The sequence below is a fragment of the Meleagris gallopavo genome, chromosome 30, assembly GCF_000146605.3.
Source record: "Meleagris gallopavo isolate NT-WF06-2002-E0010 breed Aviagen turkey brand Nicholas breeding stock chromosome 30, Turkey_5.1, whole genome shotgun sequence".
NCBI classification, from domain to species: domain Eukaryota; kingdom Metazoa; phylum Chordata; class Aves; order Galliformes; family Phasianidae; genus Meleagris; species Meleagris gallopavo.
In genome coordinates, this window is record NC_015040.2 from 2,651,673 (window position 1) to 2,677,320 (window position 25,648).

Sequence of the window (25,648 nt, forward strand, 5' to 3'; positions counted from 1 at the left end):
AAAAAAAAAGACAAAACATATTCTCCAGGATAGGGCTGTTTGACCCTTCTGGCTTGTTCCCTGGTGGCAAACTCACCCCGAGATGATACAGGAAATGGCCGTGTCTTCTCTCCCCACCTCACTAGAGGGCTCGTGTCAGGACAAACGTGGAATGCAGGCTCGGCCCTGCGCTGTGAGGGGGCACGAGTGGAGAGGAACGGGGAGAGATGCCAATTCACTGAGGTAGCGGAACCAGCACTTCCACGTAGTTGAGTGGGAAGAAGCCTGACTGGCCATTGATCATGCCCTCGTACCAGTTTTCATCGATCTGGTTGGTCAGGGTGATGATGTCACCTTCCTTGAAGCCAAGCTCACCATCGTTCTCGGGTTCAAAGTCGTAGAGTGCCTTGCAGCAGGGCTGGTCCAGGTGAGCTGTGGGGAGAGTGCATGCAAGGGGTGAGCCGGCTGCCTACAGTCCTGCCCCAGCCCCACAGCTGGCAGCCAGCCACTCACTCCAGTCCCAGACACCAAACCAGGTCTGTCAGAGCCAGGACTCACACAGCCCCAGTGACACAAGTGAGTACTGGGGGCTCTGCCCTGCCTGGGAGAAACTGTTTGTTAGCTTTGCCCCCAGGATGGTAAAGCATTAACTCAGTTTGAACTCTTCGATGGGTTTTAGCACACTAGCTCCTCTGCCTTCTTGTTCCAAACATTTCCCTTCATAACTTGCTCCCGGAGCACAGCCCCAACCCCTGTACCTTCCCTGTGCCCCCCCCCCCATCTAATGGGAGAAGAGCAGGCACTAAACTTTGCAGCTGTAGAGATCCTACTGAGAGCAAGCTGAGCTAATGCAGACCACTGCAGTCTCCAGGGCCCCAATTCCCTTCCCTGTTGCTCAGCACCTGGCATGGCTCTGTGCTAGGGCTCTTCCAAACAGGGCAGGGGGAATGGCAGAATAGGAGGCCCAGCACACCTGGACTGCTAAACTTCCACAGCACGAGAGGGTTCAGCATTAGAAGAGAACTCAGAAAACACCAAAAGCAGCAGCCAAGCAGGTTCATTTCTGAGAGAACTTCTCCAAACACCAAGCTGGTTCCACAACCACAGCATATAACCCTTTCCAGGCTCCTTAAGCCCTCCTACCCCATTACTGTACCACCATGAGCCCCTTGCTTGCCCCACTCTGATGCCTCCAAGACACAGATTCAGCCTGCCCCTGTACCCCAATGAAAGCCCCATGAGCCCCTTCGAGTCAACCTGTGGGCCCAGCCTGGGGACTTGCCACAAGTCACAACCCATCTGAGGCTGCTTGCTGCCCAGACACCACAAAACCCACATCATGTACCTAAGCACCGCCTGCTCTGTCCCCAGCTTCCAGCTGCAGGGTAGGGGACAGCAGGCAGTAGGTGCAGGAGTGGGACAAATCAGGGCTGGGTGGCTTGTAACAGGAATGAGGTGGTTGGTATCTCCTGGTAGAGCTCCTGATCTTTGTGGTCTCAAGCAGGATGTGCCTGCATGACGACTGCTGTTACAACTCATCCAGGTGAGCAAAAGCTTTAGGGTGGTAAATATCAATATAGCACGGTTGGGTTAATTTGGGCCTCAGTAGAGGTGATGTTTAGCTCAGCTGTTCTGCTGGCCAGGCAAAGTGGCTCAGCACAGGGGTATTAGTGGCTTCAAGAAGCAGTGTCAAGGAAGGAGGAGCAAGGAGGGGTGGGGAGAGATGGTCACACATCATGCAGTGCAGTGGGAGGAAACTCACGGATACTCCTGACGGAGGCCCGGGACGGCTTGTCGGATCGGAAAGAGGAGGAAGCTGCTTCCAAACAAAAAGAGACATGCTTAAAACAAGGTGAACTGGAGTGAGGGGAAGGCAGGACCCAAAGGGAGGTTCTGTTAGGAGAAACATGGCATCCTGCATGCTGTTAGAAAACCATCTGCCTCGCTGGGACCAGGGAGGGACAAATGCAGCGTGATGGAAGACAGGGAGGGAGAGATGTTTAATTTTTCCTTTCTGCCCTTGCTGTCACTGACTGGGTGCTATCAGTCAGTGACCCAGACTGGAGGCTCTGCTGGGACTTATCCAAAGTCAAGAAAACAAAGGCTGTTGGGCCTCAGGAGAAAACAGCCTGACTCTAGAGACGATTAAGACACTTTCAGAGCCACCAGCTTGTGCAGGCACATCCAACACATCAGAAACATAATTCTCAAGCAGAGCAGTTCCCCTCCATCCCCACGACACTGCTCCAGAGACACCTGTGTGCACGCTGACATACATGGGACAACTTTACCTGAGACTTTAGGGGTGGGAGTACAAGAGAAGCCCCCGTTAGATTGGTCACTCTCTCCAAAGTCATATGTCTCCCTGGGTTTGGGCTTGTATTCCCGCCTGGGACGTGAGGAGGCTTCCCTCATTCTGGCAGAATCAAAAGAAATGCGGATAAATTAAAGTGAAAATGAGTCTCAGAAGATCAGTGCACATCTTGCTTGTTAGTGTGAACGCTTTGGAGAAGGCATGATGCTACCAGAGCTAGAACATGAAGCTTCCCCTCGTGTGTCCTCAGCTAGGCAAGGCAAACATAACCGACCCCTTACAACCATAGAGGGACAAGTTTCAGTTCCCTCCACCTCAGACCTACAGCTCAGCTTTTGGAAGATGACACCCCTAGGCTTTGTTGTTGAAAGCAGGCAACCACTGCTTTCAGGCCAGCAGAGGACACTCGTGCTGCAGTTTGAAAGCTCACATTAGTAGGATACTCCCAGTTCTTCTCAATTCCAACCAGACACAGCATCCGTTCAGTGGTTTCTTCTATGACAGTAGAGCAGCAGGGCAGCAGGAACCAGGAATTTCAGCTCCCTAACTACAATTGAAGCTAACGGCACAAAGACACTAAGCTAGGAGGGGACAGGCACATTCAGGTCATGACATCTGATCCATCTGCTCCAGCAGCACGGTTACTTGATCCCAGGTCTGGCTAAAAGATATTTCCTGGTCAAGGCCCAAAATGCAAGGAGCTATGGGCACTGGCATTAAGAGTGCACTGCATATCCACCCTTTCTCTGCCAAATTCAATATCAAGTTCCCTGGGAACTGCACACTCCAATTCAGACTTTGCTCAAACCAGCAGAAACTGACTGCCCATGAAGCAAGGGCAGACATGTTTTGTGTTTTAGAATGTGCCCATCACTGATCTGAATGAGGTTTGGACCGAAGCTGCAGTGACTGCAAGAAGTGGCTTTAACACCAGGGGGCAGATTCAGACAGGGAGCCAGGTATTTACAGGAAAGTGCCACGGAGAGCTCACGGCTGTGAAAACGGAGTGCCCAAAGCCCCCAAGACTCACCTGCGTTTGAGCTTTTCTGCAAGTTCATCCAGGATCTGCACTGCCTGCCTGTGGTAGTCCAGCTGAGCATCCACCAGGGCCGACAGCTGGCTCACCTGCTCAATCTGAGAGAATCAAACCAAGGCAGGATGATTGGCTTTCCCTTGCTGACAGGAGACTCCCACTAGGGCTGAGATTATACTGGGAAATGTGCACAAGGGACAGCATCCCCAGGGAAATGAGGATGAGGTTTGGGATTTCAGATACTAGAGAGCAGGCTCTGGCTCAGACTCAGCAGAATGAAGAACACTGTCTCCCACCCTGAAGCCTTCCCTTCCCCAGCTGGTCAAATTCTTCCCAAGGGTGTTGCATTATCTGGCCAAACTCACTCCCAGTGACACCCTCATGCAGGTGGAAACACAAAACCCACCCCCAGCTCTCAACTCCAGGGGCAGCAAGGAGTCCAGGCACCCTCTATGCACTTACATCAGTTTCTAGGAGGTTGTGCATACTGGTCTCTGCTACTTCCTTGGACTCTTCAAACTTCTCCATGGCCTGTCGGAGCTCCTCATCAGGGATTTTTCCCTGTCGTTTCTTTTTGTAATCAAAGTCCAAGCGTCTGCCTTCCAGCTTCTTGAGATGGTGCTGGGAAGAAGACGGTTATGAACAGTAAAATAAAAAAGAGGAAAGAACCAGAGACTGGGAGCAACTGAATTTTTGTGTTGAGAAGGCAGCACTGGTCACAGGCCAAGCTCATTCGTTTCAGAAACTTGATCTCAGAGCATACACTTCTGTGGCTCCCATGTTTGTTCAGGTTCCATCACAGGATAGAGAGCTGCACGTCAGGGCTGCTGTGAGATGTTATGGAGGAGCAGACAATTTGGCAAAGCATTACTGCTGTAGGTGCTTTTTACCAAAGAATCACCCTCAAGTATGGTATGAAAATACAGTTTCACCCCTTTCTAGCTGGGAGCTGGAGGAAAACAATGTGGTGAGCAGCCCAGGTCTGTTCCTCATGCAAGGTTTTTAGGGAAATGAAGAGCTGGCCCTCTACTTCGAGCTCCTTGTGAGTGACAGGGATCTCTACAGATCAGGAATTGGGATTCTGAATATTGTATCCTGTAACAGCTGAGGGTCAGAACTGTTTAAATCAGCACCAAAAGCAAGCAGCCCAGAACATATGTTGGGATGTTCATAAAAGAATAGTGAATGAATGACTCCAACCCACACCCAGCTGTAGAAGCTGCACAGGAGCAGTGGCAGTGGTGCTGAATACACTGAGCAGGGGAGGAAATACTAGGAAATCTGGAGAGAGAATGCACATCACGTGCAGGGGAACAGAAGTGGTACCTCTGCGTGTTCACATTGTTTTCCTCTGTGATGGAGCAAGTGGTTACATGCACTGATAGCCAGAACAGGCCAGAATCTAAGGAGATGAACAGCAGAGACAACACCGTGGCATTTACCTGGATCTCTTTCAGGTCTTTGTCACACAGGTTCTGGAGGGGATCAATAAAATTTTGTTTGACTTCAATATCCAGCGAGTCCTTCACTTCAGCCAATCGTTTCATAGATTCCCCAGCATCAAGCAGCGCATCGCCTTCGAGTGAGAAAAGGAAGGGAAGAGAAAGGGAGGAGGAGAACAAGCCAGCCAGTTAAACAGAGCCAAAGTCTGTGGCAGCTGCATGCAGAGCCATTCTGCCATGATACCCAGCATGTGCAAGTTCTGTCATACGTCAAAAATCTCCACGTTTCTACGTGGAGCAACTCTGAGCTGAGCACAGGGAGTGCTGACTGGTGTGACAGCAGGCAGCGGCATGTTGGTGCAAACTCCACACTTCACCAATGTGCTTCATTTTCTTCCTCTGAAAACAAGGAACAATCTCTACAAACTACACAGAGGAAGGGCAAAGTATTTTGTAAACAGCTTTGTTAACTCAGGGAGTCCCTGAGCTACTAATTGGCTGAGCACAACTTTAACCTTGCTTGGCCACTGCTGGCAGCAGAAGCTGGGGGCAGAGTACATTTGGCCTGATTGAGCCAAGCCATCCTTTTGTTCAGATGGTTTTTAAGCCCAGAGCACTCTTGACCAACCTCTCAAGTTTCCCCAGATGTCAACAACAAACCTGCAGCCTTCTATTCATTTTGGACCTCTATCGAGCCAATCTTATCTCTTTTTCCACCTCTCTCTGAAGTAGAACTCAGAGTCGCTTATTGAAACCTATTTAGCTTTTCTAAAGCTCCCTCTAATGATGACAGTTAAACCAGACAGCCTCGCTGAAAAGCACTTTTAGTCTGGGCTTTTTATTCCAATGGAAACCATTTATAGATTAAATTATTCCTGTGCAGCTTTGGCAAACCAATCGTTTCAGCACTACATTAGCACAGGAGTTGATGCAAATGAAATGGAGAGTAAAGTGAAACCACCAGTCTGCCGTCCAGGTGGAAAAAAGCATACAACAGAGTATCTGCAAAAGAATTATTTCAATGGTGCTAACTCTAGATAACCTGTCAAAATAAAAATTTATCAAGTTAAGTGTTTCTGTAAAGAGAGGCTATTAAAGGAAGCCAGGTTTGCTATGTTCTTCTAAAAACTTCCTTCCCCCTTGCTCTGCAATAATACTGGTTTCCTGCAAGCCAAGAGAGATACAGAGTTCTGAGTCAGCCAGAGATACCCTCGAGAATTCACCACTCCCACAGAGTAGCCAGGGCTTTGTAATTTTCCTGAAGCAAGAGCTCCTCCCTGCACTGGAAGCGATCAGACAGCTGTGCACTGTATTGGCTCTGTCACATGGGCAGGCTGATGTTTCACTGGATTAAGACTAATGTCATCAAAAAGCTTCACACCCCCTTCCTCCCTGCAAGTCACACATGGCTTGTTTCGTGATTATGAGAAGTTACCCCATGAAGAGATTTCTTGGCTCCAGAATCCCCTTTGCAGAGCTCTATTGCATATTAAAGCATCTCATATTGCTCAGTCCAGTTTCCACATCACCACATTCAGTTTAAAAGCACTTCTCACATGCAAGCTTATCCCAGTATTCAACAAAAAAAGTATTAGAAGGTTTTGGACCTAAACCTAAACCTGATTGCGATCCAGTACCCTTGGGTTCTGCTTCTCCTTCCCTGAAGGGCCAGGAGTTCTAAGGGCCAGTGTACAGAGAGGCTGTTGACAGCACAGACATCAGCGGTGAGCTGTGGATTTTGCCCTTGGTTTTGGTTTAAGAAATGAGGCGCAGCCACTGCCATGCATTTGCTCTGAGACTGCTGTAGATCTGGCACTCGTTACTGGCCTGGACCAGAGGCACATGCTGCTGAGTGATACAAAGGGTCACAGAGCCCTTCAGCAATCCAGAGGAACACGGTTTGGAAATTTGGCACTTATCTGCACGCTGCTGCAGGGAGCAGCCCCACGGGGCACTCACCGAAGTTGGAGTCCTCGCCCAGCTCCTTGCCGTAGCGGATCATGCTCTCCCCCAGCAGCCCTTCTGACTGTGGGTAGCCAGGATTCTTCACCTGCCCGCGGATCTTCGACATCGTGTTCAGCATGGTTAGCTTGGCTCTGGAAGCTGGCACAGAAACAGCCACAGCCGTGTTTGTAATTACTTGGACTTGCCAGCAGCTGCTGGCCACTGCCAACTCTTTTTTTAAGTGACTCCCGAAGCCAAGAAGTGCTATTGTCATAATCTACCAGAAATATCACTTGCTATGAAAAGTAAAGTTTCTTTTCCAAGACAGCAAACAAATATAGATCCCCACAGCTAACTGGTGAAGGCCAAAGGAGTTTCCCCAGCCCTCCCATAGTCCCTGGAGCATTCTCTGAGCAAGCTGCCTGGAAACACACAGGACAGCAGGCTCCAGAGGTGATGGTTACAAAGCTAACCATCCCTTTCCAACTCAGAGACGACTTTTTTTTTGGACACCCTGGTAAAAACGGGTCCCCTCCAGATCTTTCCTAGATCCAAGGTTAAAGACGTGTCTGTTTTATTCACTGTTTGATAGCAACAGCAGTATCTTACAGCCCAGAAACACATCACTGGTCAAAAGGGCTACATGATCACAAAGCACCTGGGAGCGAGGGGAAGACCCCACTAAGCTCAGCCAGTTAGCAAAGCCACAGGAAATGTACAGGACAGCCCAGCATACATCTGGTAAAGGTAGGCAGCATACCTGGTAACAAATGCGGGCTTGGTGGCACACCTCAAGGCCATAAAGGTTCTCTCTGAGGTCTCTCTGCACTCTCTGTCTCTTTCCCTCTTACCCTCTTTGAGGGGCAGAGGGAAGTGGACAGGAGAGATCCTGTCACTCACCTGGGTTTGGCTGCAGGTATTCTATTGTTCTGGTCAATACTTCAGTAACTGCCTTGCTGGTCAAATCCACTTTCTGTAGGAAAACAAGATGATCCAGCAGCAGTGAAGATCAGCTCAGGGCTTTGGCAAGGTCACAGAAGGCTTTTACAGGTGATTTTAGGGATTTCTCCTATCCCTTACTCACTTTTTCCATTTCCTTGAAGTCATCGTCAAGTTTGGTCCCTTCTGCCCCTCCAACCTTTTCGCTGACCAGCTGCAGAAAAAGAACAAGGCAGGAAGAATCAGGCATGGTAGTGGCTGTCCACTCTACCTCACGCAGAGAGGTATCGAGTCCTGGGGACAGAAAGGGAAGAGGGATGGTCCAGACAGCATCTGCAAAAGAAAGGAGGCAGTAGGAACAGCCCAAAGCATGCTGCCCCACTATAAAAACGTGCCCTATCCTCCCAAGGCACAGCTCAGCCTTCAGACATAGGCAGGATATTCCCCACCTGGCAGAAGCTACAAAGCTCATAACTCACAGCTCCAACTCCAACGCTTTCTGGAAAAAGGGAGCAACAGCATTGTCTCTCAACTCCACTTCAAGAGAGGCTTCAATTTCACACAAGGCAAAATACAAGTAAACAGGGAATTAACATACTCTGCTTGCAGCAGCCAGTACAGAACTAAGCTCAGAAAGAACCACTCAAAGCCTTCAACCACAACTCCTCGCAATCCAGATGGTGAGAGCTCAGGGCTCTGTATTTCAAGATTTTTTAAAGAGAAGGATAAAGAGACTTACAGAAGCTACAGGAAAATGTTCAAATCCAATTATCAAGGTATCTCTCGTGTCTGTTCTAAAACAAAGCGAACACAAGATGTTTGACACAGCTGGAAAGGCAGGGCTGCTTTTGGCTATCTGCACAAAGGGCTGATCAGCTTTCTTCAAAATGCCACTTAGTGTAAAAAAAGACTTTTTCCCAAAGCTTCACCACTCACCTTCCTGAGCTGAAAGACACGTGCCAAAATGCTTTATTAAATCCAAACTGAAGAAGTGTCCTTCCATGCAACTCAAATGGAGAGGAGCATCTCCTGCCCTGCCCCATTCCCATGTGGCAAGGCCAGTGGCAGCACCTGGGGCTCAACAAAAGCCAAAGCTACTTGCAGTGCATCCACAAGCAACTGCCAGGCCCCAAAATGGATCTGTGCACAACAAATTACCTCTACAGACATCAAAAGTGGTTTAGGAAATGGTTGCTGCCTTCCCAAGCTCTTGATGCCTGCCACAGGCCATTGCCAGGATTCCTCATGCTTGCAGTCAAAACTCCAGCTCTGGACAAACAATACAGGTTTGTTTACTTCAACATCAAATACTTGATTTTATCAAGTCTTTCTTCCTGTGGCGCCCGTGGGGACTCAGAGTGGTTCCTTAGTTGCTAAAGGACAAGGAGAAAAAACTCTTTAAGCAAGCATCCAGTTCCAAATGCACTTAGAGATACCCCATAAGCTCCGTGCGACTGCCCTCCCTGGGCAGTGCTTAGTCCCAAAATCAAATGACTGCTGTAACAAAGGAAAGTCTACAGGGATTCAGCAAAATCCCAATTCTAGACTGCAAACTAGGAAAGAAAAACAACTAAGGAGCTGCAAACCAAGGTGCTAGGCTGAGCGCTGCTATGGCTGATATGCTCCTCGTGCCTCAGTCGGATGGATATCTGCAGCTGCCCAGAGCTTCAAGGCATGCAGACATTACAGCAAAGAGGCTTAGAGAGAGCAGAGCTCTTCTGAATGACAGCTCTGCACTGAGCAACAGCAGCATAAATCATCCCAAGGCCAAAATATCCTTTTAGAGCAAGAGTTTGAAGGAGCTGAGAAAGAATACAGCAGCCTTTCAAGGCCTCGCTTTGCCTGGGCAAGGCCTTTTTCTCTTTCTGAGGAAGCAGAGGACCTCAGATTCCACAAAAGAATTGCTGTGGTTCCCCTGGGCATTAAAACACTGGGGGAAAGCAATGGGTCAGAGCTCTCCAGGTTCATTCACCCAGCCCAGCTCTCAGCTCTGGATTTCATTCTCAGATGTATACCCGGATGGATCTTCACACATCCCTGCATGTGCAGCCCCACAAAGGTCCATGCAGGTTCTGGGTGCAGCACAGCCTTCCTGACCTCACCAGCTTTTTTCTAGCACCTGAAAGGACAGGGGAAGTGCAGGGAGAGCAGGACTATGGATTCAGCAGTGTGCCAAGAGGCAAGAGGGGCTCAAAGGGGTGTTATCACCGCAGAGCTTCCTGCAGATGGGCAAACCACCAAAACTTGAACTCTTGCTTTTTTTGGATCCTTGCTCTGTGCTTGGGGTGCCAGCACACACTTCTGCTTGCCAGCTCTGAGCTGGGGAAGCACACATTCCTCTTTGGAGCAGGGAAAATAAACCACAAAGCAGTTGCTCTGCCTTCCAGACCCTGCGTGGGCACTCAGTCCCAGCTGCCACCACCCACTGCTGTGCTTCCATGCCAAAAGACAGCTCGTCACGCAGCCTTTGTGGCCAGAAAGGGGCCCAGAGCAGCCCTCCAGAAAATTTCTTCTGCAATACACCTGAGAAGAGTACAATTAACTGGAGTAATTCCATCCCTGCTTTTCTCCACCCACCCACAGATTTTGCAACCCAGAAAACTGCAAATGCAGCCTCTGATGGAGAGCTCTGCTGTAATCAGGGACTGCATGCCATGTTGTACACAGTGATCACCACAGTGATTTTGGAGGCTTAACACTGTCTCAGAGAGCATAGAGATGTGGAGGGGGAAAATTCGCTTGCAGACTAATTTAATCCTCCTTTTGACATCCAAGAAATGCTACTGCCCTGCTGTGAAGGACGAATACGACTGAGGTTTTCTCCCTGCTGGCTCTAATTAAGCTGGGAGGCTTCATCTCAGGAGGAAAGAAGGAGAGACTGTGTGCCATCTCCATCCCAACAGTCCCAAATCTGTCAGGCAAGAGGACAAACTAAAGCAAGTTCCACTCTGTGCCAGCAGGGATGTGAGCCAGGGACATGGCCAACGTGCTGTTAGCCCAGGCCTGCTCATCCTGGAGAAGGGATCTGATCAGTACCAATCAATATCCAAAGGGAGGGGGCCAGGAGGATGGGGCCAGGCTCTGTTTGGTGGTGCCCACTGACAGTACAAGGGGCACTGGGCACAGACTGGAACCCAGGACAGAACATATAGCATAACGTTAAGCCTACAGGAGACAGCGCTGCAGCTTAGTGTGAGAGAAGCAGGACACAGTGGAAGAGCAAAAGCCCTCAGCTGCACTGCACAGCAGCCAAAGCTGTGTGCTTCCTAGAGCAAATATTAGCACAAGGCAATACGGTTGGGCGTCACAGATCGGCGAGATAAAACAGCTTCAAAACAGGATGGCTGTTTACCTGGCACTATAACCACCAATCTGTAGGTTGAGAAAAAGGGACAAAGCAGACGGTGCAAAAACAGTCCAGCTGAGAAGCAACACCCGTGTATAATTAAAGGTTGCTGGCAGTAAAAATATGGCCCAGATAGCTCAGACCTGAGCTCAGGGCGTAGGGAGGTACGGTGATTGCAGTCCTGTTGGAGGCTCTGGTTCTACGCCAGGGTGCAGTGATGGATCCCACCCAGCAAACACCTCCACAGCACAGCACTTGTCTTCTGCTTCGTCTGTCTCTTTGCTCCTGACTGTATTTTCCAGATTCTGCAGCTTCATTTTAACAAGAATCGACTCGCAGGGGCTTCAATCACGCTTACCTTTGGCGTTCCAATGCTACCGAAGGGCTGTGCATGGTAGAAGATGTTCAGAAATGAAAGCCCTTTTGTTAGCTAACTACTGCAACAGGAGCTTGGCAACAGGGAGGGGAAGGAATGAGCTGTGTATGCTGAAGGATAAGACAGGATGGAAAGGGGCTTCTCTTATAGCAGAGTGAAACATAACCCCAGGGATGAGGGAGGGCTGCACAGTCTCTCCAGACACAACACAAAATCCACACATCCCTCCTCATCCTGACCAGCCCCCTCCAAACCCACCACTCCTTCATTCAACCTACACAACTGCTCTTCAACCCCAGGATGAACTCGTGGTAAATAACAAACAATCCGACAATGCTCTCATCATTAGGTGCACCCTTACATAAACCCGATGAATCAGAGAGACCTAGCAGGCATCTGGTGCTGCCCACACCATCACTGAAACCTGAACAGATCCCAGTGGCATTAAGTAGGACCCTGGCACACCCACTCCAAAGCTGCACTCCCCTTATTGCTGGCTGCAGCACCACCCCTTTAACATTCCTGCAAAGAGACGGTGACACGTTGCCCAGGGCATCTTTCCCCACAGCAGGTGCCTGTGGATGTATTTAGGAGTACAAAGCATGGAGATATTTTGCAAGCAGCAGATTTGGACGTTCCCAGAGCCAACGAGTGGCAGCTCAGAGCAATGGGATGTGCTGTGCTGCACTGCAGCCTTGCTGCATCACACCCAGCCAGCGCTGGTGACGGAGGAAGGACAGATGTGTAGGAAAGAAAGGGAAATCAACGTACAGTACAATCACCAAACATGAAAACAGAGCCAAAACCAAGTGGGAAGATGTCACCATCCAAACCTTCTGCAGCTGAGGAGTGCTGGTGAAGCCCCTCCATCTCAAGATCCAGCAGAGGGCAGATGTGCAGCACTGGCCCTAAAGGTGAGCAAGTCTTTGGCTGCCCAGCCTGTGGATGCAGGAGCCTGAAATCAGTGCTATGCCAACAAGGAGCTTTTCCACAGGGACTTCACATATCCCAGTCTGACACACTGCTCTTCAACTTTCAAGTATTTTCAGTTGGCAAATTAAGGTAGTCAACTGTAGGATGTAACTTCCTCGAACAAGCGCAGCGCATCAAGAGTGAACAAAACCTGTTTTTACTTTTAAAACTTGCATTTTTTCCCCTTAGCAAACAGCCAGTGCTATTTATAACATATCAAACATACGCAATCAGTGCATTCAAAGCAGTTGCCCACACTGTAATGAAAACATTATCCTTCCCAATACTGACGTGCCAAAGCCTTCTCACCCCTCCCTGCGTCATGCCTCAGCAGAAAGTGCCCTTTTGAGAAATAAAAACCACAGACGAGCAAACAGACGAGCAGCTCTGCCCCGGTTGCCTACATTAAAAAAGAGCAAGTTCAGTGGGAAAGGAAAAAAAAAAAAGAAAACAGCCCACAAACTAACTAAAAAGGTGCCGCACGTGTTTTGAATCCCAGATGAGCAGGGCTTTAGTGCAACACAAAATCCTGGTAGAGAGATGTAGTTAAGGAAAACACAGCTGTAAGTGCTGGGATTGCTGGTGAGCAGTTTCAGTAGTGCACAACAGCACGTTGCTGTGAGCTGTGCCCGTGGGAGCTAAATAAAGCCACTGCAATAGCTCAGTAAGGCACAGCTCCCTGGAATTAAGTGTAATTTTTGGTTGTCTTCACTAGTAGCTTCATCATCACAAAGGAGGAGGCAGCGGGGTGCTCACAGCTCCATGCAGCCAACACAGCTCGCTGCTGCTGCATGTATATTTAGAACAGTTGGGCAGCACGTGGGTCTAATCCCTCAACCACGGTGCTGCACTCTCCTGCTGTGGGGTCTGTCAGCAGCAGGGCTGGAGAACCCCAAAAGCTATTCCTGAAACACACCAACAAACCTCCAGCACCTACAAAGTACCCGTGCTGTCTCTAAGGTCTCATGACAATTGTCACCTTCCCACCACGATCCTTGGGAAGGTGTTCATCCAACAGCAGACACCACTTCTCCTCCATCCCTGTTTCTTACTGCTCACTGCATCCTCAGCTGTGGGCCAGGAGGGCAGCAGCAGCCCACTGGGAGCACTGGCACTGCAAACACACCTTTCCACCTGAGTCAGCCTGCAGTTCTTTCTGGCATCTGTCTGTTCGTGTTTGCTTCTTATCCTCGATCACATTCTGCCTCCTCAGAGGCTTTCAAACTCTTTCTTAGAAAACATAAGGCATCCTTTCTTAAGGAATGACGCTGCAGAGAGGTAGCAGACATCCCAGTTTACCCAGTGATCAGCACACCCACAGCAAAGTGCATCCTAATCTGGGCAGCTTCTGACCTACTTTAAAGAGAAGGAAACAGACAGAAGTGTTATTCTGTGGGATAAGGGATGAACAATTATCATCTTGCAACAAGGAGGAAGGCACATTCCCTAGCAAGCCTCCATGCTCTGAGCAGCCAAAGGATGCAGAGAGTCCCCACAGTGGTTCTGTAGGTCCTGGCACAGCTCCATCACATCTGCCGGACTTCCTCACCCAAAAGTCATCACTCTAAGCAGAAAAGAGGAAAGAGAATGAGAGGAAGTGATTTGCCTACTGTCAAGAACAGGTTAGCAGCAGAACCATAAGCAGAAGCGGGATATGACTCGACAGACACTGCCCTACCTTTTCTCACACTCGGTTTGGCTGCAGAAAGGCAGATCAGAGGAAGGCAAACAGCAGAAGCTCTCACCTCCCTGCCCCTCCATGTGAGACACTGCTGCTGGCTCCTAACATCAGTCCTGCTATTCATCTCACTTCTCTGGGCATACGGACCTGACAGTACCACCTGCCACTCACCTCATCCCGTCTCCCTACTCACATAAGTGTTTTCACTCTGGTATCCAGCCCTCAATCTTCTGCTGAGCTTTCTTGCCTTTACCGCTCCTTTCTTTTACAGGAAGAGCTACTCCCTCCTGAGACCAAGCACCATCAATGAACCTGTGCAAACACACACAGAGGTGCTCCTGCTGCCTGCTTCCCTTCCCTTCCCTTCCCTTCCCTTCCCTTCCCTTCCCTGGCAAAATACCTTCAAAGTGACCTCAGGTTGTAATCTTATCATATAGGAACTGCAAAGAAAAAGCTGTCATATGCAAAGACAGCTTTCTAGGGAGCCACCTGTCAAATCACCTACTCAAAGCATTATCGAATGACTCATCTCCATCCAGCAGATGGGCTCAGAGGAATGAGGACAGCATGAATTAGAAAACGTAACTTAAGCAGGAGCCAGCAGGTCTCACTCGCAGAGCTAAGGCCAGTGCAATGCAGACACTGCCCATTTGTTCGGGGAATTCATCCTTTCATTTTCTGTAGCTGGATGACAGCGTTTGAGTCCTAGCTTGTAGAAGGGGCACGCTGCTGCCCCGAGCACAGACTGGCACCAGAGAGGAGAAGTTTCAGTCCTTACCTCCTGCCACAGGCTCACCACATGAAAGCAGGCACCTCCCAACAGTCAGCAACGAGGCCTTGCATCACATTTTCTCCTGTTATTAGCTACTTCTCACATGCTTTATACCAAATGAGACATCACATTTCTACTCAGCTAGAATTAAAAAAACTGGGTCAAGCAAACAAGTGAAAACAAAACCACAGGGAAGAAGCAGCAGCAGTTCTCCCCTGTGCGACTGGCAGTGCCCATCTCCTCGCCCACCTGCCACGGCTGCAGAACTACAGTAAAACTGAGGGGAAATGGGGAATATTTGCCTTGCATTCAGATTTCCTGCCCAACCTCCCCACATCCTATCTCCAAGAGCCTTTGTTAATCACTGCCTGACTTTTCTGAAGTTGCTGAGCAATCACTTCCCAGCAGCTCCACCAGACCTCTGACGCAGGGGAAAAGACGAGCTGCTGCCATTTGACACTTGGAGCTGCACAGTACACAGGGCAGAAAAGTACAAAGTGCTGAAGGGCCTCCTGGAGTTTGCTTTTTGCCTCTTTTGTGAGACAGCAGCAAAGTCCTGATGACGCTGAAGCAGAGCAACCAGCAGCCTGTCTGTGCTGCTGCCAGGGATTTCAGGATATCATGAAAAGCAATGGAAAAAAATGTTTATGACACCTGGAGGTCCCAAACACAGCAAGCATGAGGCAGCTTGCAAGAAGGGCTCTCAAGAAGTAGACAGGATTTCTGCTCCATTGAAAACTGAGACACAAGTAAAATACCACCCCAGGGCACAGGGCAGTGAATGGTATCATCAAGCAAAAGCTCCAGTACAGCAGAGCCCAAAGAATGTCACAGGGCTGGGAATGGGGCTACAGAGCTGGTCAGATGCAGTGTGATGGAGGAGCCCAAGCCCTGCTGATGGGACACACTGAGCAATTAGGTAAGGGGGTTTAGACACCCGTGTGCAGGTTCAGATGGAGACTGTGTTAATGAGGACTGGGAGGCGAGTCAGCAGACAGGCTCATGGACAGACCAGATCCAAAAAGGGCAGTGAAAGGACTTCAGCAGCAGCTCAGATCTGTAAAAGGGAAGGCAGTGATCCCGCTTCCTAATTGTAAGGGGAGCAGAGGAGGACAGAGCACTGCTCACGTCCCCTCCTTAACACAGGCTGCGTTGGCCAAACGAGAGCTACAGCTATCACAGTGTCCACAAACATCAAAGTGGGAGAGAAATAATTCAGAAAATCATACACACACGTTTTCCTTTGTTAACGTGAATACTAGGAAAGGCTTAGTGGTTATCACACCCCAGCACAGCATCCTAAGGAAAAGGAGAGGGGGAGTGACATCTGTAAGGCTGCGGGGAGCCAGCAGAGCCAGGTCAGGCTCCTGCAGTTTGCTTTCACTCTGCAGATTACACTCTCAATGCATCACTTCAGCCTTTCTGCCTCGAAGGCAGAGAAACAGGTGTATCAGAAGCCCCTATTGCATTACCCCGTTTAAGCACAGAAAGCAGATTCCCCTGCTCTTGGAAATGCATCCAATGCAATTAGGAGCTTTGCTACGTATGAGAACGGCTCCAGCAACATCTGGTGCTGAAGATTTGTGCCTGTTCAATGCCCAACAAAAGCATGTGTGCAGCCTCACGTCAGCACCAAATGTAGTGCTTGCTAAATGCTTCACCACTTTGCTACACAGTGAAGATTAGGGAAAAAATCCTTCTGGTAAGGGCAGCACCTCCTTACTCAGTAGATTCGCTTTGTGGGTGGGTAATTATTCACAGTTTTTCTGCTTTTTCATTATGAAGGTGATAAGAATAATGTTAAATATAGCTAGTCCGATAAATCAACACAAATCTGGTCAAGAAAGTGCCTAATATGTTATAATAGCCAGATAAAGTCTGGCCCAGCAAGCACATACAGCTTGGTTTTAAGTTCTGGGATGAATTATGAAGTATTTTCTCAATTAGAAAAAGCCCTTTAAAGCTTTAATCACGACACAAACTTTACCTTCTGTCTGAAAGACAGAATTACATTACGGAGATGCGCTTAACTTAATTTTTCCGAGCAGAAGCACAAGCTCATTAGTGACAATGCTCTGAACTTCATTAACAAGTGAGACAGGAAGATTCTCAGACCCCAGTGGCTTGGGAAGCGAATCCCACCTGCACTATTAGGTACTGGTGATGAAGCCAGTGGCACAGGCTGGGATGAACGTGGCATGGGCTGTGTTCTCTGCACTCACCAGGAGGAGCAGCAGGGCAGGTCCTGACCCTCAGCCCCAGGTGGAAGCCATGCTGCTGCTGGAGGGGATCCAGGGAGCTGCTTGCTTACAGCTCCAGCCTGGATGGCTGCTGCCACAAAGCCCCAGCCTCCCAGCACGGCTGCTTCCTGTCAACAGGAACATGAAAGTGATGGGGTTGCAGTTTAAAGGGATGGGTGGGGGCAGGTGGAAGAGGAAACCTTTCTTTCTGAAAAAAAATTATATATATATATATATATAACTTTTATACAGGGGGAGGCCAAGGGGTGTGTGTGAAACTTGCACTAAGCCATGTCACACAGACACTCACTAAAAGAGAAGTAAAGTGATGCTGCATGGCAGCTGTAGCCTGAAGAGCACGGGTCCTTCCTCTTCTGCTCCAGCTCTGCACAGATGTCACTCACCTGCCCCCAGCTCAGGGCCAGGGAAGCAGCATGACAGCGAGGGGACAGAGCTCAGCAGGGAGCAGATCTGCAGAACGACATGAAAGCCACACTGCAGACAAGCAAGAGCAGAGCAACTCCCTGTGTGCTTCAGCTTTGGGCCCCAACTTCCTCACTCACACTCAGGATTTGACCAACAAGCAAAGAGGCTGACAGCACAGCACTCTGCATGGGGCTCTTATGAAACAGCATTAACGTCCAGATGCATCACTGCTTTTCCATGAGGCTAGCTGATGTTACAAACCCAAGACCTTCTGAATTATGGATTTACTTTGGATGGATTTCTGGGTGGAGGTTTTTTGTTCTTTTCTCCCAGTAGTTTGGCATCTTGTTTGGCAGTGGCACACGCCAGCAGCCTTCCCTGGGAATACAGCAACATGGGCTGCAGTGACACAGTGCAGCAGGCTCAGGTCTTGCAATAACCCCCTCACATTCCACTCCTGACAGAGCACAGAAGACCTTTTCACACTGCATTCTTCATCCAAGCCTCTTGGCTCCCTGTAGGAACTCACTGTACGTCTCAGGTGGATGAAGCAGAAGTTGCCATGAGACTCAGGGACTGTGGAAAGGTGCAGGTGAGGACAGTGTTCAACACTTCCCAGCCCCCTAACAAACCTACTTGTGAACGTGGACATCTGCTCAGAGGGGCACAGACAGAACCTCTTCCCTTCAGCCAACACCAGCTTCTGCAAAAGAGGCCACAGCCCCCCCCAGGCACACTGAGCCTGCAGCTTTGATTCATTTTTACGTGAGTGTTCCTGCATCTCAAGCGAGGCAAATTGCTCCACTCCTGCAGCAGCACTTCCATGCTATGGGTCCACGTCCCTCCGGGTCTGCCAGAGGCTGGATAGGGCTGCAAGTCTTGGCAAAAGGTGCTGGAGTATAGAGGAATGGGGGAGAGAAGGAACAACAAATGTGCTAAAGGAATAAGTCAGCTTTTACAGAGCAGTCTGCCTGATCTCATCCCCGTTTTGCTCTTTCCCAGGAGGAAAGTGTTGGCAGGGCGAAGCAGGAGGAAGGATTTCCTTCCACTGCTTCCAGCAACACCCCCCCCTCAGCTCTGTCTTACACTTTCAATACTTCACCCTCAAATTAACCCGTTAGAACAGTTAGACAAATAGGTAATTTTAGACAGGGCGAGATGACAATGAGGCATCAGCATTCCTGGTGCCACACGATTCCCCCACAGCTCTGAATCATGCATCCTCCCCGTGTCCCAGATTCCCCAGCTGTAAACATGGGATAACAGTGCTCTGTTTAACATGAGAAATGAGGAGGGAAGCACAGTGAGCAGAGTATGGGGAAGCCAGACCTTTCCACCTCTGCTTTTTGTCTTTGCCTTTCAAGAACCAGAGCTTTAATTACGATGGGAGCCTAAAAGTTGTCAAAGCAAGGCTAAAAGGATGAGAAAAGCCAAGTCAACAGAACTGACACAAAGATGTGAACCATCCCCTACTTGCACCTCCAGACAGGCTGGACAACAGTGAGAAAAGCTGAAAACTGGTGTATTCATGGGGCTGTTCTGACAATGATTAACCAGCAGAACAATGCTGCCATGCCAAGTATTTCATCAATGACAAATCATGCAAGAAAGGAAGGAAATTACTATTAAAATATCCTGCACATGGGCATTTTAGCTAGATGAAGCAGCAGGTATTATTCCAGCATTCAGTCATTACAGTGAGAGGCACCCCTGGTCCCTGAATCCCATTCACTCTGAGGTTTGCTGAGAGCAGAGTACCTGCATTCTGCTCCACATCTGCACCTGCCTACATGGACTGGCACACAGGTATCAATGAGACACTGGGCTCCAATGGCACAGAAAGCTGAGGGCTCCAGCACGCTGGGTGAGGATGACAGCAGCACTCTGGCTGGCTGCAGAACACAGTTTGCTCTCTGACATTGCTGGCTGGCACTTTGAGCACCCAGGATCACATTGTGCTTGAGCAAATCCTCCTTTTCTCAGCCCTGTGACTCAGGAGCAGATGAATACTGAATGACAAACTTGGGAGGCTGCAGGGGACTCCAGCCTGGGTTAATACTAATAGAGGAAAGCCTGAGTGCCATGGGAGGGAAGATAAGGCTGGCAGGACATGGCAAATCCCTCAACTTGCTGGTTCAAGGTCATATTTTCAGATAAGGCACTTGGACATTGCATCTCAGCCTGCCTTTGTCATCAAGGTTCAACCCAGCAGCACTGCCTTGTTGTGCCAGCCTCACAGGGAGACCTGGAGGAGAAAACTGGAGGATTTGTTCTTCCAGCTTCAAAACAGGAGCAAAGGAGATGCTGCTATACACACTGTCAGAACTGAAGGCAGCTGCTAGATGAATTTCATTCAGCCCCAAGCTGAATTGACCTCTAGGAGCTTCAAGGCAAAGCACCAGTGTCTCCGTGCTGGTTGTGCACCTCGTGTCCCAGCAGGGCAAATCCAGAGAGTACCCTACTCACCAGGCCTCTTTGTGCTCCTCACATCTCCCTCTGAGGTCCATTGTCATCCTCTTTCTGAAGGATTCACTAAAAGCCAGTATGACATTTGCATGCCAGTGCACAGCCTGGCTTGTCTTGAGGTTCTGTGCCCACTGTGGCACCATCCTATGTCCATGAAGCTGCAGCACATCAGCACTGGGGACACCACTGTCCTGACACCACTGTTCTTAGCCCTACAATTCACATCCAGCATCTGCTATCAGTGGCTGAAGCTCTTGCAATGGTTGTCTTGAGCTGCAGGTGTGGAAGCATCTAGCAGTGTGGGAACAACTTCCATCTGCAAGCAGGCGCAAGTGAAAACGTCTGCAGCAGGACTGGGCACCAACAGGCCAGGGAAATGGGCCTCTGTGGGTTTTGTTTTCAGTGTAAAAGGTTATCCTGCATGCTGAGCAGCCCATTTCCCTTCCAGCAGGAGATCCTGAACTGCACAGCACATTTGTGACATTCAGAGCAGCCCAGTGCCCAGCTGCAAACAGAGCAAAGGAAATGAGTGGAGAGCTATCTCCTGCCTGGGGGGAGAAGCCTAAGAGTGCTAGAAGGACTGGTTTAACTTAAAAAAAAAAAAGAAAAAAAGGGGGGGGGAACTGTTAAAAGGTATAATGTGGGAAACGAGAGGGAAGAACATCCAAAACTACAGCACAAAGCCACAACAGAAAGAGCTTCATAAAGGAAATCTCTCTCTGGATTAGACAAGAGGAAGAAAGACAACAAAAGAGCAACGCCATCCCTCTCCTGGTCCCCACGTAGTCCCTGTGCAGTGTGTCTGGGCCAGGCTCATGTCTCAGGCCTTTAAGCAGATGCCACTGCACCTCAGCACCAGGCACAGGTGATTTTTCGGCCATTGCTCAGGACAGTGAGCACACACTGCAGATGTACAGGGCGTAGGATCCACTTGTTCCTGGAGTGAAATGACTGTCACGGGCCAAAGAGCACAACCCAGGCCCTCAGATCAGGCACTCATGTTTTCAAAAATATCTTCAAGAGCCTCGAGAGCAATCATCAAACTCAGGAAAAAGTGTGTATGTTAAGGGCTTGGTAGTTTTAATTAGCACTCCCCTGTCAGAAAGCAGCTTTTGTCTTCTGCACACAGAGGGGGAGGCTGCTGGTCTTTGTCTTGGGCCAGGACTCTCTGTTCTCATTCTGCACACCCTGAGAAGGGAAGAGGATGTTATCCTACAGCTCTGAGGCTGCCGTGCTGCCCTACACACCGAGGCTTTTGGCGTGGTCACCGAGTGCAGCCATGACAGATTGCAAGCAGAAGGGTGGCTGGCAAGCAGCTCCTCAGGCACAGCGAGCACAAGAACTCGTATGCTGCTCTGGTTACTGAGCCTGAGCAGGACGAGCGAGGTTTGGGTTTGGTTTGAGCAGAGCACACTCATCCTGTTCCACACGACAATGACACTGAGGGCCGAGCGAAAAAAGCAATGCCACTCTCCCACCTGGGTTGAATCCAACTCCGTGCTGAGCCACCAGGGCAACTGCTGATCGATGGGAACACAAGAACATGTTTCATGTCTCTGCAAAGGCACATTACACATGGAATGCCAGCAGTTGGCAGGCCCCAGTGGGGACAGGGCTATCTGGCAGAGGGAGGGGACACGTTCACCAGTGCCACGTCACAGCAGAAGTGCCTCCACCCTAGGGCTTGTCCCTTCAGTGGCAGATAACCCACCTGACACGGGTAGCACTGCTGTTCTGGATGACAGCAGCGAGGAACTTGCCATACACTCATCTTGGCACTCGGTTCACCAAGGAACAGCACAGACACATTCCTTTGCCCTGCTTATGCACCAAAGTGTATCAAATTACTGCCTTACAGATATTCAACCTTCCACTTGAGGACTTAAATTGGTTTGTAGAAAAAGAAAACAGCGCATGTGAAGCCATCTCTGCACCAGAAGGTTTCTGCATCTCCCTGCGTACCTGAAAGGCCAGCAGTGGACCACAGTGATGACAGCCTCCCATGCAGCACCCAGCTCGTGCTGCTGGAGCTCCAAGCTGTGCATTTGGTTGCTTCTCCCCCTCAGGAGAACACTTTCTAAAGGCTGGTTTTATTTTTGTTCTGTCTTTTTTTTTTTTCCCCCCTGTCTCCAGAGGAACATTTTGCTGTGAACTAGCAAAACCTGTTCTGGATGCACAGGCCCACGTTCTGCAGCATTGCAAGCATGGCTTTTTGCAGGGTTCTGTAGGCTCTCTGTTGCATATGGGTGCGAGGCAGAAGCTGATGCCCAGCTTTATCCCCATACCTGGGACTGAAGGGCCCAGCATGCCTCGGCCCTGGCTGTGCTCTTCTTCAATTAATAACAGACGTGGAATGAAACACAACGTTTTAGGAAAGATCTTCCACATGTTTGGCTTTGGCAGCATCTAATACCTTTAAGAGAGCCAAAAAATAGCTAATCCTCCTCCTGCTTCAGCCAAGGAGTGGCTGAAGAGTGGGACCAGGGGAGGGAAAGGGAAGAAGGGTGAAAATGAAAAGGAGAGGAGAGCACAGAAAAGGGGCAGAGCTAGAACCAGTCGCTCTCGTTTCCAGACAAAGGACCTTTGCAGTGTGGCTGACTTCTTATGTTCCAGCCACTGGAACCATGAAGGCAGTAGCAGGGTCCACCCTGTGACTGTGCTTCTCCAGATCCTGCAAAGCAATTCTGCAACCATACTGCAAATACCAGCAGAAAGGCTTCTTCAGATTTAATCACCTTCTGAAACCCTGCAGCAGCAGGAGCTGCAAGAGAACCCAAGATGCAGCCACACACACACACACCTTTTCTCCCACTGCAATATTCCTTGAGCACGAGCTAAGTGCTCAAAACAAGTACATGCATGCATGCATGCATGCAGATAAGTGGGCTTCCAAGTTTGGGCACTGGGCTGCTGCTCACCAGAGAGCTCACAGGGTTTAACTTTCCCATGAGTAATCAGATTGGTTCCTTTAAAAAATAAAACATGGCACCCGTAAGAAAAACGCCCACCAAAGACCACATATGAATTCACTTCAGTTTACAGTAATTCCCCCCAGAAAAGTTTCATCAGATGTTTTAGAAAGATGTTTCCAGGCTTTGGAAACACGTTACTTCTGACTCATCGATGTGCTTTCACCTCTAATTGCCCTGCTACAACAACACTGTGCTAGTAAAGATTTCCTACAATTTCTTTTTCAGCACAGCCTTCACTCATGGAAGTCATAAAAAAAAATAATAATAATGATGCAGAAATTTGTTTTCCTGTTGTAAGAAAAGGGGTGGGGAATGACTTCAGGAATGTATTACTTTGCTGTTTAAGCAAAATGCTTTTTCATAAACACGGCCAAGAAAGGAACCCATACACGTAGCAAGCGTGCGCAGACTGAGCTTAGAAGGGTTTAAACTATGAGCATGGGAAGCAGAGCCCATTGGTGGATCTGTGGGAAATTGATCTGCCTTAAATTGAAAACGGGGGCACAAAAGCAGTGATTGGGGGACCCAGAACAGTGCTCCTAAGGGTGCGCTGCTAAATCCAGATTTGTTCCAAAAATGCATAAAAAAAAAATAATAATCCCAAGAGTTAATTTCAGGAACAACACTGTAGGAGGCACAAAAAGGCTTCGTTTACTAAAAACTGCTCTTCTGACAGTCTTCCCAGACGGCAGAGTCCTGACACACACAGACAGGGAGTTGTGCTTCTGCCTTGCTGAGCACAAAACCCTTCCCCAGTCCCAGTGCCAGCACAGCACTGGGAATTTCCCAAGGCCACAGGAAAGTGGTCCGTAGCGAACATCACGCTGCAGGCTGCATTTTATGCAACTGCTCTCCCTTTCCCTTTTAACACATTGCTCCTAAAATCCTTTTATTATTATTATTATCCCTAAATTTCTTTATTATGAGAGTGGTGAGGTGCTGGAACAGCTGCCCAGAGAGGCTGTGGATGCCCCGTCCATCCCTGGAGGTGTTCAAGGCCAGGTTGGATGGGGCCCTGGGCAGCCTGGGCTGGTATGAAATGTGGAGGTTGGTGGCCCTGCGTGTGGTGGGGAGTTGGAGCTTCGTGATCCTTGGCCTTCCAACCCTGGCCGTTCTGTGATTCTCCCTCTGTCCAGGAATTACCATAAAGCACAGGGATGGAAGCTCTTTGCCACACAGCTCCCAGTGAAGCCGCACAGATCTCTGCATCGCCATGCTGGAGCCAAGTTCCTTTTGGTGACTGTCACTGTGCTGGCCTGGATGGAGGGCTGTGCTCATGTCACCACAACACCGATGGCACGCAGAGCTCCAGCAGTGCCTCATCTCCATCCAACACAGCAGGGAGGGCACCTGATGGCAATGCTGGGCTTGAACCAGGGGTGCTGTGACCCATTACCACAGCAATGTGGGATCAGTCCAAGGATTCCCATAGCAGGGATGGCAATGTTGCCCACAACGGGTCTGTGTGAAGGGAAGAGGCTCCTGCCAAGGGACGGGTGCCGGTAACGGGATGGGAAAGCAGCACAGACCGGGGGGAGGGGGAGACACGGGGGACCTGGGGTGTCCGAGGGCGGAACAGCGGGGCGCAACGGGAGCTCGGCTCGCTGGCACGGGGCTACCGGATGGGAACAGCGGAACCGCCATCTTCCGGAGAGCGGGGAGGTCGGTAGGGAGGGTAGGAACGGATCTCCGGGAGCACCGAGAGCGGACGGAGAGCAGTGGCTAAGGGAAGGCGCGGATCGCGGTGCCTCACCTGGCTCGCTTTGTAGAACTGCTTCTTCAGCCCCGCCACCGACATGCTGCCTCCTGTGCCGACCGGGGACACGCAGCGGGCGGCGGGACGCCGAGGTGACACTCGGCAAACACGGAGCCCACCCGCAGACCCGCTCCGCCCGCTGCCAACGCCGCCGTTTCCGCCGAGTCGCCACCGCCAGGAAGCGCCCGGCCCGCCCCGCCCAAAGCGGGATCACAGCGCCCCCTAGCGGCCTGGCGGAGCGCCACTGCTGTTATAGGAGGGAGAGGCGGAGAGAGCGGGGGGTGTTCGGCCTGGAGGAGAGAAAAAGATCGTTGCGGCCTTCCTGTAGCTGAAGGCGGCTCATAAAAAGGAGGGAGAGCGACTTGGTACACGGGTAGGTAGTGACAGGACGAGGAGGAACGGTTTTTGAACTAAAAGGGGGGACTTCAGGGAAAAGAGGAGTCGGCAATGCAGCTGCTGGAATGACGCTCCCGCTCCCAGCATCCCTTGGCCACAGGCGGACTACAACTCCCAGCAGCCTTCGCGCCAAAGCCGCCTACTGACCGGGCCTCTCGTTGGCCACACGGCCGCCATTTCGCGCACCGCCTCGGTCCACTCAATGAGCTAATGTACTGGGCGGCCCCGCCCCTCTGCCCACCACTGCAGAAAGACTACCGTGATCTCCACAGAGCCGCACCGCCCTCACTCCCGCCCGACAGCAACACGGCCTCAGGCCCGGGGGTGAGGGACCTTTCACGCTCCTCCTGCCTCCTCATCTTTATCCAATCAGCGCTTCCAGCGAGCGAGAGTGACAATTGTGACCGCCAATCAGCTCTCCTCTTCGCTCTGACCAATGCGGATGTAGGGGCGGGGCCGGCGTCGAGCCTCTCGCACAGGCTCCTCGCGAGACGCGGGCGGAGGCAGGGCGGGCGGAAGGGCGCGTCACGTGGGCGCACTCCGCCAATCAGTGCGGACAGGCGCGGGGTCGTCCCGGCTCCCGCCAAATACGAG

At 50.3% G+C, this 25,648-nt stretch overlaps 1 protein-coding gene across 5 annotated transcripts; it reads right to left on the minus strand.

The window, feature by feature from the left end:
* Positions 1 to 20: 20 nt before the first annotated feature.
* Positions 21 to 24,938, minus strand: SH3GL1 (SH3 domain containing GRB2 like 1, endophilin A2). Of its 5 annotated transcripts, none has more exons than XM_031557134.1 (10): positions 24,656 to 24,937; positions 7,797 to 7,865; positions 7,613 to 7,685; positions 6,728 to 6,871; positions 4,769 to 4,902; positions 3,789 to 3,947; positions 3,324 to 3,427; positions 2,271 to 2,395; positions 1,742 to 1,798; positions 21 to 411 (listed from the first exon to the last, which is right to left on the minus strand). In XM_031557134.1, exons 1-10 carry the CDS (start codon positions 24,698 to 24,700, stop codon positions 215 to 217), a joined length of 1,107 nt encoding a protein of 368 aa, XP_031412994.1. In that variant the 5' UTR covers positions 24,701 to 24,937; the 3' UTR covers positions 21 to 214. The 5 variants fall into 5 exon arrangements, with proteins under 5 accessions (XP_031412994.1, XP_019465611.1, XP_010723255.1 ...); XM_019610066.2 differs by lacking the exon at positions 24,656 to 24,937 and adding an exon at positions 14,805 to 14,827; XM_010724953.3 differs by lacking the exon at positions 24,656 to 24,937 and adding an exon at positions 14,805 to 14,819 and having other exon boundaries at positions 7,793 to 7,865.
* Positions 24,939 to 25,648: the final 710 nt, after the last annotated feature.

Excerpts from the sequence above, each read along its gene's own strand:
- SH3GL1 (XM_031557134.1), bottom strand. The coding sequence starts at position 24,700 with ATGTCGGTGGCGGGGCTGAAGAAGCAGTTCTACAAAGCGAGCCAG. Across the intron at positions 7,686-7,796 it reads ACTTCAAGGAAATGGAAAAA|AAAGTGGATTTGACCAGCAA; the intron begins GTGAGTAAGGGA and ends GTTTTCCTACAG. Across the intron at positions 6,872-7,612 it reads ATACCTGCAGCCAAACCCAG|CTTCCAGAGCCAAGCTAACC; the intron begins GTGAGTGACAGG and ends TTTCTGTGCCAG.